Below are 13,417 nucleotides of genomic sequence, written 5' to 3'. Positions count from 1 at the left end.
ATAATTTGGTCATACTGAGAAAAAAGAACTAGCAAAAGTGGTATGGGGTATCATGAAATATTCGGAGCATTTCAAGTGTAGAGTAATGAAGAGCAGACACTTCATATAAAAGGGTTAGCCAGGCGTACTATATATGGTTGGAGCCCTCATCTTCACTTTGTTAAAAGCGTTAACCCTCATCCACCTAAACTTTTAAGGTGGCACTAAACCACCACTACAGCCACATGGACCTCAACTGCACAAATACAGGCTGCTAATGGGCTAGGGTGTTTCATTTTCTCTATTAGTTCATTTTTTGTATGATTTTTTTAATATTATATACTTGTGCAGCTGAGAACTCAAAGCTCAAACTAACATCCATGACGATCTTCAAACTTGTCTCATTTGCAGGTAAATTCCCCAGTGATGCTGTTGAGAGTTCTGATATAAGTCCATGAGTGTAGGTCAGCCAAATGCTGAGAAGGTGCTTGTTTACAAGGCAGCAGCTCATGACAGAGCAGAGCAGGATGAGGACGTACTCGACCTTGAAACAAGAACAAAATATCTCATTATTCCCCTTTCCTCTTTTTTGGGGGTGGATGAGATGGACATATATGCTAGATTGCTAGTTCTCCAATGTGTAGAACCTAGCTAGATGTCCTTACTCTCACTGGTCCAATGAAGCAGTCATGAAACCTACAATCTAAAGACGTGTTTCGTGGATTTTGGTTAGGCAGAGTTGCGCTTAACGCAATGCAAAGTCAAGATAAGATAATCTTCACTTTGGCGGATTTCTTCCTAATTCTAATAATGTGAAAATAGGGGATCTCATACAGAGTGCAGTGCAAAGGCATTTCTAATCATGTGACATAGGAGAGCAAACCGAGTAGAATGCAAATGCATAGGATGCAGGAATTAATCTAGTAACTTTGCAGTACCAAAATGAGGTCCAGAAGACACCTTATTTTGCTTCCACACAAAAGAAAACTAATCCACCATCACAGTGCATGCATACACAAGCATACATCACTGTTCCATTACATGAAAAAATATAGTTTATCAAAGCCAGCTGCAGCTTCATCTTGCTGATGGACCAAACCTGGACGTAGAAAATGTGTTATCACTGACTGTGCTTGTGCTTCCCATGAAGCCACTGTCTTCACGAGATTCCTCTAATGCCAGGCTCTTCTTTAGTTGGGCAACCACAGTGGCCATTGTTGGCCTTTGAGCAACAACATCAACAGTGCACTGCAATGCAGTGTCCACCACCTTCCACATGGAGCTGACGTCATATGCACCATCGAGCTGTGCATCGGCAATCAAACTGATGTCACCAGCAACAATCTTATTTTTCACACGCTGGACGATGTGGCCTTGACCCGATATTATGGGTGGCTCACCGGTGGCTATCTCTAGTAAAACAATGCCAAAGCTATACACATCACTACTCTCCGTGAGCCTGCCGGTTTGGTAGTACCTACAAAATACATTATGTCAGGAAATATGAATATTGCATTGTATTTCAGAGGAACCTAAATGGTGCATTAATTACGTGGATATAAGGTAAAGGCAATGAGCCCAAAACCATGTATTTTTTAGTTTGGATCTCCCAACTTGTCTAGATAAGGCATTAGATGAAAATATTGTTAAGAAATGAAAAAAAATTGACACAAATATACATACTCGGGATCAATGTAACCAGCTGTCCCGGCTGGAGTGACTGATATGTGAGTCTGCGTTTCGCTGAGATAAGTCTTGGAAAGTCCAAAATCTGCTATTTTAGCTTGTAGATTTTTACCTAAAAGAATGTTACTGGTTTTCACATCGCGGTGAATTATTGGTAGACTGCAACCCTTATGCAAATAATCCAGTCCTACATATATCAAATCATATCAAGAAACTATAGTGAGAGAAGGTGTGCATGCACGAATGAACAAGTGTCATTTTGGACATTATTGTCATAGATAAACTTATTTCATTGTTAAACAGTAAATTTCACAAAACTATAACTATTTGATCTAAACTGTTGCTTTGCTACAATTTTAGCTAGATAAATCACAAAAAATGATGCAACAATATCAAATGAATTTTATGATGAAACTGCAATTTTATTCTTCTATAGGTGTTTCAGATGTCTTGAGTCTTGACTCGATGCAAAATATTGTCAGTATCTCATGGATGTATAACATGTGGTATTGAACCTATTGTACGAAAAGAAAAAACTCATGCGTTAATATTGAAGTTTACTAGAAATCCTAGCTAAAGACTTCTCACAATATTCTTTGAGTAAATTTATCAAAACTAAAGATATTTTGACCAGATTATCATAAAACTACATATTTAGGGTGATATACTATAGATTTAACACTAAATTTCTCAAAAAACTACCGATTTAAGATTTAAGTTGGAGTATCATAAAACTATAGATTTAGTAATAAAATTGTCAAGTAGTTTTAGTGACAATTTAATCACAAAACTTACACGTTTATAACTCAAACATAACACTAGTGCTAAGGATTTAAACTCTAAAATCTATAGTTTTGTGATAACTTTGTTACTAAATCTGTAGTTTTGCGAGTAATTTTGTGATAAATTTATTGTTAAATCTGTAGTTTTGTCATACATCAAAATTTGTAGTTTTGTGGTAATTTGATCAAAGTATATGTAGTTTTGTGAAATTTACTTATATTTTTTTTCTTCCAGTGCCATTTGCATGTGACAATTCTAGCTACCATTTCTATATATCATCTATAGAAGCTTTAAAATATTCATAGTACATATATATAGGAAGACAAAAACAAATGATAGATCTAGATTTGCCTGTCTTTTTTGTTGGCAGAATACCTTGTGCCGCTTCAACCATAACTCGGACACGTGTTCTCCAATTCAAGGTTTCACTAGCACCATTATTACCTTCGTATATGTGAAAAGTGATAGTTAGAATAGAACAATGTGATGCATGCTGATTTTCAACAAAAATGTTACCTACAGTGGAATATGTTGATAAATTTCATAGCAAAGTTAATTCATATTTTTTTTGTTTAAGGTACACATATATCATTAAAAAGTCACTAAAGTCCAAGTAGCACACACAAATATTATCTCTTAACTAAGGCCAAGAAACTGGAGTCCATAAATAATCAAGGAAAAGAGCTGCAAGCAGCAAACCTCTCAAACGATCACAGATACTGCCTTGAGCCATATACTCATAAACGAGTGCTAAATGATCCCTTTCCCAGCAATAACCAATCAAAGAAACTAAATTCCTGTGGTGCACCTTTGTTAAGTTTTGAACCTATAAAATGGGACGTAAACATAAATCTCATCATTTCCACCAGTTGGAATTAATTTCATTGTGAATGTAATAAGTTTAACCAAATTTCCATTTTTCTTAAACAAAGTGAAAGTGCTAGCTAGGTTACATTGTCATATCAAAAAAAATGGAATGATAATATATGTTTAAATTCATAGTGAGTTCAATACCTCGGCAAAAAATTCATCAAGCCCATGTGACGACAATTCAGAACGCATCTTGACAGCAACCTCAGTATTATCTTCTAAACAACCATAGTACACAGGTCCAAAGCCGCCTTGTCCAATGTGATTTTCAAACTTATTAGTGACCTTCTCGAGCTCAATGTATGTAAATTGGCGATTCTCAACTATTTGCAGGACATCCCCATGATTTTGACTTTTTTCTAGGGAATTCTCAAGTTGATTTGATCGATCTCTTGTAGGATCCTCAGTAGAATCTGGTAACAACAATAGCAGTTACATGAAAATCATATCAAGTATAAATTACATAATAAGTCATCATAAAAGTATATACCACCAACCCGAATGGTTAATAAATTTATTGAGTTCATAACAAATTAACAATAGCAGAGAATACGTACAGTTGGAGTTTCTTTTCTGTCTCCAGATCAAAAACACAAGAACAAGAACAACAATCACCGTCGCAGGGACCACTATCAAAATAGCTAAGGTAGCTGCTCTATTTGACCTTTTTCCTGGCGGAGATGGGACTATTATTGGTTTGTTGCACATATTTCCATCAGAATTGAAGCTGAAATCAAATAAGACAGTCAGTTCATGGTATTCTTTGGTGCAAAAGGTAAAACAGTCTTCAATAATGACCACCAGCTCAAAATTCATAGAAAAAAATGAACTACATTCTGTAACTTGGATACATTACGGAGAAACATTAACACCAATAAGGACCCAAACCTGAAAATGAATGACCCTGTGTTATTTTTACGTAGAGAGTCAGGGACTGGTCCGTTCAGTTGGTTGCATGACAAATTCCTGTGGTTTCATGAAGTTTAGATATCAGTAATATGTCTAGCGCTGTTTAAATATAGTAACATAATTCCTTAATACTCCCTCCATCCCATAATATAAGGTATGCACGTATTTCAAGATTCAACCTTTAAAACATTTGACCAACACTTAGTATAATATAAAATAAATTTTATTCGTTAAAAATTATATCATTAGATGGAGATTTAAATTTACTTTCATATGGTTATAATTTTGTTGCTACAAACATTAGAGTATATGAGAAATTATAAGTTAAAGATTAGTTTTAAAGACTGTGCCAACTTTGACCACGCCTTATATTATGGGATAGAGGGAGTAACAAGTTATAAACGTAGGATTGGAAAGGGGGCGAGCATAAGGTAAATCCCTGACACTACATATGTTTATGCACTTATTTTAAACACGTTTAAAATTCAAGTATAAGTAGATTATAATAACCCACAGCGTGATTTACGACACCACGTCACCTGGGATTATCTGTCTTTATTGTGAAATTTTTTCTGCATCATTTTCATTTCTAATTTTGCTCTATTTGATTGAGAAGTAATGACACATGAGAGGGCCCTAGGAAGCCAAGTATGTATACGATAGTTTAGATCTTGGTCAAGATATATATATATATATATACGTATAGACTTTAAAGAATAAGTTAATTAAAAGGAAGCTATGTATATATCAAATATGCCTCTTTATGAAACAAAATGAATTGTTTAGATATGTACAAATATTCGAGTGCCGTGAGTAATGTGAAGTTATTAGATATATCTCCATGCAAGTTGCTGTTGGACAGATCCCTGCATGTAAATTTTTAGGTGATCCAACATTAGTCCCAAGCACAAATTCCGAGCATAATACTGGTGATAGAATTTCAAGTTATACTTACAAAGAGATGATCCTTGCAGTGTTACTACTTGAATTGCTGCATTTTACGCCTTCCCAAGCAAATTTTTCAGGGAAACATGGATCACCCATCCAATTCTTCTTTATCCCGTACTCGAGTTTGATTGCCATGATGGTTTCAACTAGCATGGGCCAAACAAGGAAAGCTTGATGATAAATTTTGATTCAACGTCCACAATGCAAATTTAAAAAATAAAAACAAACACAAAACCTTGAAACATTTACACATATTAAGAACACACTGATCCAAGAAAATTTCTCAGTTGTAAAATTTCTAAGAATTTTATGAGATAGCAAGTAGTCAAGTTTAGCTGAAATATAACGTGTATGCAAGTTTCTGTATAAGAAAAATATCAATTAAATCAGAGAAAATAGAGAGGAGTAGATGATAGAGGAGAATGCTTACAATCCACTGGAAATGTCGTTGGACTGTCATGGGAAATGAGAGTGTAGATCTCTAGGGCATTGATCATCGGCGGTAGCTTGGACGCAGCCGTAGGCACAAGGCTGATGTTGTAATTGCCATCGGTGGCAATTGACCATCCAGAGTTATACAAGACACCGGTGGTTAGGTACGGTGGACTGTACTGGTATGGCTCAACGTCGTTGAAGGAGACATTGAATTGCCGAAGCTGGCTGTTCTGGAAGTCAGCAATGTACATGAAAAACTTTAAGCCACGACCACGAGGCGTTTGATCTTGCCATGTAATGTTCAGCATCGTGTTGTTGCCGACTGCCTCAACGGCAGTTTGGATAATGGTCAAGGGCACAGTGTAGATGGAATCTTGCGTGATGGCCGAAACAGTGGAAAGGTTCTTCCACGTCGGGCTACTGTATCCTAGCTGCCACCAGAACCGGTCAAATTGATCACCCGGATACCTATGTAAAATAAAAAAAGGTAAAAGAAAATACACAACAAAATCATAGATAAATATAGGCTGTTAAACAGATATGAATGGTTTATATGTTGTATGTTCGAAAGGCACAAACTGAGAACAGTAATCCATGAATTATATTTACCTGGAATTAATGCTTCTTGATATTTGGTATTGAACTACAAGAAAAATGATTTGTTTGAAATAAGATAACAAATAATGTGTACATGTTCCAAATTTAAATATTTCACGTTGTATTCAAACGAAAGATATTGACAATTGTAACAATGTCCTCCTCGTATTGATGTAATTGCAAAAAAGTTGAGATTTTTTACGAGAGCTAGTGATGCTGGTAGATGTGATAGAGGCTGGAGCAAGGATCAGCTAACTAACATAGCCAGTATGTCTACAAAGTATAGGTCAACATGACTAGATTTCTCATTCTTAGCCTATTTATCTAAAGTTGTAGAAAACAATGCATGCACACTACAAGCCATAGCCAAATTTTAGAATAAGGTTGTATTTTGTAATTTCTATTTTACATAAAAATGACAATACCTCCTGTCGGGTGTCCTACCCAAGGATAAATATCGGACGTACCACTCTTCCCTATTTCTCTCTTGACCCTCTCACCATGTTCCCTCACTTCACCTACTTGCCCAGCACCAAGTCTTGCCAGGAACCACAGCAGCATCGCCATTATGCAGATCATTGCCACCGCCTAGTCCAACTGCCACAAGAGGTACCTCCTCGAGTGGCGATGGCGGCTGCATCTGACGTACCTTCTCCCAAGTTGTCGCTCTCTCATCCACCACCACCACCACCTTCATGGCAGAGGTGATCAGTGAGGTTGGTCCCCTTCCCAACACCTAGCTCAGGCGGCCTTCTGTCACTATATTGATGGAGTAGGCCTTGCTCGGTTCCGATGCTAACCTTACCGTCCACACATCTCATCTTGAATTTAACAGTGTTTATCTTTTTTATTTTCCATGTTTAGTTCATTTCTCAATATGTTCTCTGGTTGTCTTTTTTCTCCATATGTTTCGTTGACTCGATCTTCTGTTTCATAACATACGATTTTGATGATTCAGTGGTGGTGAATTAAAACAGTTTGGCAGCTTGACTTTTAATTGGTTTGGATTAGGCGGCCAATGCCTAGTCAGCAGCATGCGAAAATATCAAAGGGAGGAACTATTAGTGATATGCCCTAGAGGCAATCATAGAGATGATTGTATCACATACTATGTTTACATATTTATTCGATATTGTTCCTTAAAATAAATAACTTATTATTGGTTAATGAATATGTGATTCTTTTACGAGACTCTTTATGTTGAATGTTACTATTTCTAAAGGATCTCTGATCAAATATCATATGTAAAACAAATATGTTTAAATGATCAGCACATGTATTAATTGATGATCATATCTTATGGATCATGGTATAGAGATACCGAATTAATAATGTGGACACATATTGGGGAACATGTTGTTGGATAGACCTAACATGAGACACTGCAAGAGCCATATGTGTTGTGTCATCAGTGATCTCATTTAGTGTTGGTGTTGAATTCTTAGACCTTGAAATTATCATGGTTCCTAACAGGTGTAGTAGTTTACTTAGGGATTGCTAATTAACGCTACTCCCTCCATCTACTTTTGATAGTCATATTTCATCTTAGCACAAAGACCAAGGATAAGTAATTCTACTTATCATCCATTTAAATATGCTACTAGTTATTCCTCGTAAATAAGCGATTCATTAATATTTACATTTCTCAATGCACATGTAGCCAATCTTGTATGGAAGAATAGAGAGTCACGCATTAAATTCGAGAAAGTCATTAAGGGGATAGGTTGTTGGATTGAAATACGCCTATCAAAAATAGATTTTTCAGATTTGAAAATATGTCTATTAAAAATAGATGGAGGGAGTACTTCGTAATTCAGTAGTTATAAAAGTAGTTTTCGGGTATGCTATGAAACATGTAGTGGGATATGAATAATCAAGATGGGTTTGCCCCTCCTATGGAAGAGATATATTTGGGCCCCTCGATGTTATAGATTATGGAAGTGCATGCCTGCATAGCTATACCAAAGGTGATTGAATAGTCAATCACAAGTTATATAATCTATCACAGGTTCGAGTTAATGATTGAGCTATTAGAGGATGGCACATATATAGCCTTGAGCTTAATCGATATCGTGAGGCAAAGGAATTCTTACAAGTATACACTAGAGGTTCAGCCGATATTATCTTTATGTATGCCCAGTGGGTCAATACGTTCTGCTAGGGATTGCTGTTGACACGTGGATCGAAAAGGAGTTTTCGGGTTACAGCCGAGTGTGCATGAACCTACAGGGTCGCACGCTTAATGGGCCAGAATAAGGGGATTGGATGGAGATCAAATATGAACTTAATTCGGATAGAGATCCGAATAGGAGTCCTATGGGCCTTGGAGGCCCAAGTCATGGATCCTATATATTCGTCAGGGGTGTTACCGGCGGATGTATTGCATCAGCGAGAAACCCTAGCCGTCACTCCCCTCTCCCCGAGCAAAACCCTAGCTGCGCGCAGGTGCTAGCACATCTATGCGTGGCATTCCGTCCCTGTACATGTGGACACCGGCAGAGGCGCCGCTGTTCTGTGGTGCTGATCAGCGTGGGAGTACGGCGAGGAGAACGCACGAGGAGGAGAAGGTCGAGCCGCTGCGATCGACTACTTCCTCTACATCGACACGCGCTACATCACGAGGGTTCCTTCGCCTTCTTAGCGCTTTCTTCCGCTGCGCAGCGTGTCGAGTGGTAACGATCTATGATCTAATACTTGCATAGTTCCTGGTTTACGTGGTAGAAAATTTTGAATTATGCTATCGTAAACTACGCGTATCCCAACAGGAACAATGCTAAATATACTATCTGTCCCATTGAATAAGGTACGATCAAACTTAGTACGATCTTAAAAAAACAAACATTTACCTTCAAATTTATTATATACTATAATGCTTATCGTAACAAAATCATAATCATGTGAAAGTACATAAATTAAAATATGGATCTAATGATAGTATTTTCAGCAAATAAAACTTAAACTATAATAAAATAATTATTGGTTAAATATTTAGAGAGTCAAATCTTAAAATACATGTGCGTGCGCTTATTAAGTGGGACGGATGGAGTACTATTGATTGTACTAACTAGGAAAGGAAAATAAAATGTGCTTACCTTGTGATAAACTTGTTATTGTCCCCGATGCTGCATCGTACATACCTCGCCGTGGACTGGTTGGCCATCACCGACGGGTAAAGCGCACCGTCGAGCGGCCTCAGCTCTACCACCGACACGAACGGCGTGCCGCTGCCGGTGTTTATCAGGCACACCGGCGCCCAGCTCGCCCACGCCACGAACACCGCCTCGTGGGCGTAGTCTTTGTCCACGGTGGCCCAGCGGTCCACGCCGAGGTACAGGTCGAAGCTCAACGTCGACCAACCGCCGCCGCCGTCGTAGTTGCCGTGGACGAAGGACAGCCGGACCAGGTACCTGGTGCCGGCGCGGGTGGGGAGCGTGTAGCAGTTGCGCACGCCGGACGGGAAGCTCCGGAGCGTCCGGAGGTTGGTGTCGCCCCACCTGCTCTCCTGGTCGGCGGCGATCCTGTGGTTCTCGCCGGAGTCGACGTACGGCTCGTCGGAGACGTAGGCGATGCCGGTGTTGGCGTCCTTGTAGCCGCTGTAGTTCGCCTCCAGGCCGCAGTCGATGCTAAGGAAGTCTGCAAGCGTGCATAAACATTAAACAATATCAAATCATGGCCGGCTATCAAAATTCACCACAAATTCACATGTGATCTCGACGAAATTAAAGTGAATATATGCATGAAAATAGTTTTTGACACAGTGAAGCACCTGCAGGCTGAGCAGCGGCATGGAGCGCTGTGTTTAACACCAGTGTTGCAACGAGAACCAGGAGCGCCATTGACGAGACAACAGCTTGCTGAAAGCCTGAAACCAGCGCATCGCCATGACCAGCGAGCTGAATTATATATATACTTTGGCTAGCTACTTCGTGGGCAGCACATTCTTAATATTCTAGAAAAGTCAATCAGTCCACTAGTTTACCTCGGAACGCTTAATTTGCGGGATATATGTCCAACTTCTACCACGGCACCATCAACGTTAATTATGAAAAAACAATAAAAAAAATCAATCTTCACAAGAATAAAGTTAATTAAACCGGGTCAATGCCGCATGATTAGCACTTAATTAATAAGTACTGAATGTGGTTACAACACAAACTCACAAAAAGGTGCTAGCTGTTGGCGGTTCCTCAAGGATATTTTATTATACGCTAAGAAGTTAAATAATTAATAAGAAATGTTCTTGTGCTGATTTGTCCTACATACTACCTTCATTTTTTAATAGATGGCATCAATGATGATTAAAATAACATTTGATTATTTATCTTATATAAAAAGATAGTGTGAATGTGCTAAAGTATAAGTCAAACTTAAAGTTTCTTTAGTGATAAAATATGTCACAATAAGATACATAACATTTATATAACTTTTTTAATAAGACGAACAGTCAAATGTGATGTTAAAAATTTAACATCATTATCTATTAACAATCGGAGTGAGTATAATATGGTATGGCCGCCTCGTAGACTTGGTTGTGTACTCCCTCCATCCAAAAAAAATGAATCTAGAACTGGATGTGACATATTTTAGTATAATGAATCTGGACAGGAATATGTCACATCCAGTAGTAGATTGGTTTTTTATGGCACGGAGGGAGTACTTGCTTGGGGTGGCATGGTTATAGAAAATTGTTTACTCAAGGAGCAAGGTCTCACTATGTCGGGCACTCAATGATTTTCCCCTGGACGAGAAAATGTACGATGATTCATAGAGATGACTTCAATTGCATCTCACCGCAAGACCCAACGTTACTTTGGTGCACGCTAGAAGCTTGGACTGTCGAGCTTGCGGAGGAGGTAGATGCAGCAGCTTTGGAGATGCTTGCCTAGGTGGCTGAGTCGCTAATTAGCGCGGGAGGCGGCGTGGGGCCTGCTTCCGTACGTTGCGAGTATATAAAGCTTATACATAATATATATTTATATACTAGAAAAAAACCTGTGCTTTGCAACGGTAAAAACGTTTTTTATCCTATACATTATACTCCCTTGGTTTTGGACCGAATGCTTCCTTTGTTTTGGACCTAACACTCATTCCTTTTTTCCTTTTCAGCTACAGTCCTAGCTCAGTCCGATACCTCCCTCTGCTCGGCCTATCTCTCTTCGGCTCTGCCCATAAGTGGACTCGTAGGCCCAGCTCAAACAGTCCCGTGCCCGTACCACGACGGAGCCGATCCTTAAAATCTGGTAACCTAGTCGAGCTCGCATAGTCTTGTGCCCGTACGTTGATGGAGCTGATCCTCTCCATCAAATCCTGTCGAATTTTTCTCGATCTCCGAAATTGTTGAGGGATTTTGATCCACTTGATCTCCTTTTTCTGTTTTTTTATCAAAATCTCACAAATTGTTGAGGGATTTTGATCACTCGATCTCCTTTTTCCGGTTTTTTATGAAAATCGAAGCAATCCTATAAACTCGGGACAAAAACCGATGACGGTTAAATGGAGATTTAGTCCGGTGAATTAAAGCTGAATTGTAAAGTGAATTCAAGGGAAAAATGATGAGAAAGTAGTGGGGAATCGGTTTTTGCAATCAATCGGAGGAGGAAACGCATGGGGAGGCAAATCGATGTGGCGGCGGCGCTAGGATTCGGGTCGACGAAAAAATCCGCCACAAAAATAGCAACAAAAGGAAAAAAGCGACAAAAGAAAGAAACCGGAAAAATGGTGAAAGAAGAAAAAAAAAGGAAAAACGGCGAAAGGAAAATAAAATGGAAAAAAGAAAAAAAGAAAACAGACAAAAATTATAGGCGGGAGCTTTATGTAATTTTTTATTAGGTATATAGATATAGATACATATGTAAATACGTATAGAGTACTAAATGGGGAAATTGACCTTACGGGGCTGCACCCGCGCGGCTGATCGCCCATCAACAGTCCCCGATGCTCTTTGCGCACACGTCGAGATTGGCGGTACACTGGTACATCGGCTCGGCAGCAGAGGAGGATATGAGTAAGTGGTATTGGAGTTCGCGGGCGATCATATTGGACACTGAGCTAATGAGCGAGTGGAAGCCGATAACAGAAGAGTGGTATGTACATCACTCTTGGCTCGCGCTAGCTCCCTTGGTTCCCAATTCATGCTCTGTGTCTGGCGATGGCGACCGATCAATCGGAGTGACAGGGGATCCAAGGGAGTGCAAAATCATCCTCCTTGTCTAGCAAATTAGTCCCTGATTCGAACCAGTAACAGTGGGAGAGGTTTAGAGTACTAGGATGTAATACATCCTTCTACTACAAATAGTAGGTTTAGAGTACTATGCTTTCATTATCAACTCATATAATAACAACTAGACTGATCTGCAACTCATGCTGACTATGAAACAGCCAAGCACCAACTCCAAAAGTTCTTGCCCTGTTTGTTGATAAACTGCTGTTTTTTAGGTATGATATGGCAGTACTTGCTGGAGGATCCCTCCTCTGCCCGATGGATGAGGTGGCCGGAACTGTACTGGACGATCCCTCCGCTGCACTTCCGCATCATCTCAACTTTGCTAACTCCACGGTTGCACCATCACCTCCAACTTATGTACCGAAAACATATCGGATTCTGTCTCTTCGGAGACATCCGATAAAAAAGAAAACATATCGGATTCATGGTCTGCTCTATACCATCGTGACAACTACATCATCCTCATCTCCAGCAGTACAGGGTTAGTTCATTTCAACCATTACTTCGGGTTTTCAAGGTACTGACAAATTTTAGGCACAATACAAATGATTCAGTTATTGAACTCTGCCACCTTAATTGCAAATAGCAAAGTTTGAGAAAGGTTCCGCGCCTCGTCGACTTATTTGCTACCAAAGTTTGAGACCAATTGCTTTTTGCTGGAGATGACAAATGCGTATTTTTTCTATCCTTCAACACGGCTTGCCCCTCTGCTCGCCGCTGGGAAAGACCGATGCACTGACGAAGTGGCCTATGCCGACTGCCCAAAAACACCAGATCCAACACGTACCAAGCATTCACGGCGACACATCGTGGATTTCGCTTCATGTTTCCTTTTTTTTTTTTTTGGTCTGTGGATGTGTAATTTTCTTACCAATACAGTGACATGTTGATCATTTACTGCTAATTTGGTGAAAATGTTGATCGTTTACTCCTAATTTGGTTTCTCCTGAGTGATTCAGTGAAAAATACACCTGACTGAAGTAAAAG

At 39.3% G+C, this 13,417-nt stretch overlaps 1 protein-coding gene across 1 annotated transcript; it reads right to left on the bottom strand.

Annotated features, from left to right (window-relative positions):
* Positions 1–980: 980 nt before the first annotated feature.
* On the bottom strand, positions 981–10,043 carry LOC127783717 (probable LRR receptor-like serine/threonine-protein kinase At1g51810). The gene is made up of 12 exons (XM_052310900.1): positions 9,974–10,043; positions 9,300–9,840; positions 5,606–6,078; positions 5,183–5,321; positions 5,022–5,093; positions 4,207–4,284; positions 3,876–4,045; positions 3,463–3,731; positions 3,148–3,274; positions 2,824–2,892; positions 1,663–1,852; positions 981–1,456 (listed from the first exon to the last, which is right to left on the bottom strand). The coding sequence occupies exons 1-12, from the start codon at positions 10,041–10,043 to the stop codon at positions 1,057–1,059; spliced, it is 2,598 nt and encodes an 865-aa protein (XP_052166860.1). The 3' UTR covers positions 981–1,056.
* Between the last annotated feature and the right edge of the window lie 3,374 nt (positions 10,044–13,417).

This window comes from Oryza glaberrima, chromosome 9 (genome assembly GCF_000147395.1).
Source record: "Oryza glaberrima chromosome 9, OglaRS2, whole genome shotgun sequence".
Lineage (NCBI taxonomy): Eukaryota > Viridiplantae > Streptophyta > Magnoliopsida > Poales > Poaceae > Oryza > Oryza glaberrima.
This window is presented reverse-complemented; position numbering and strand designations above follow the sequence as displayed.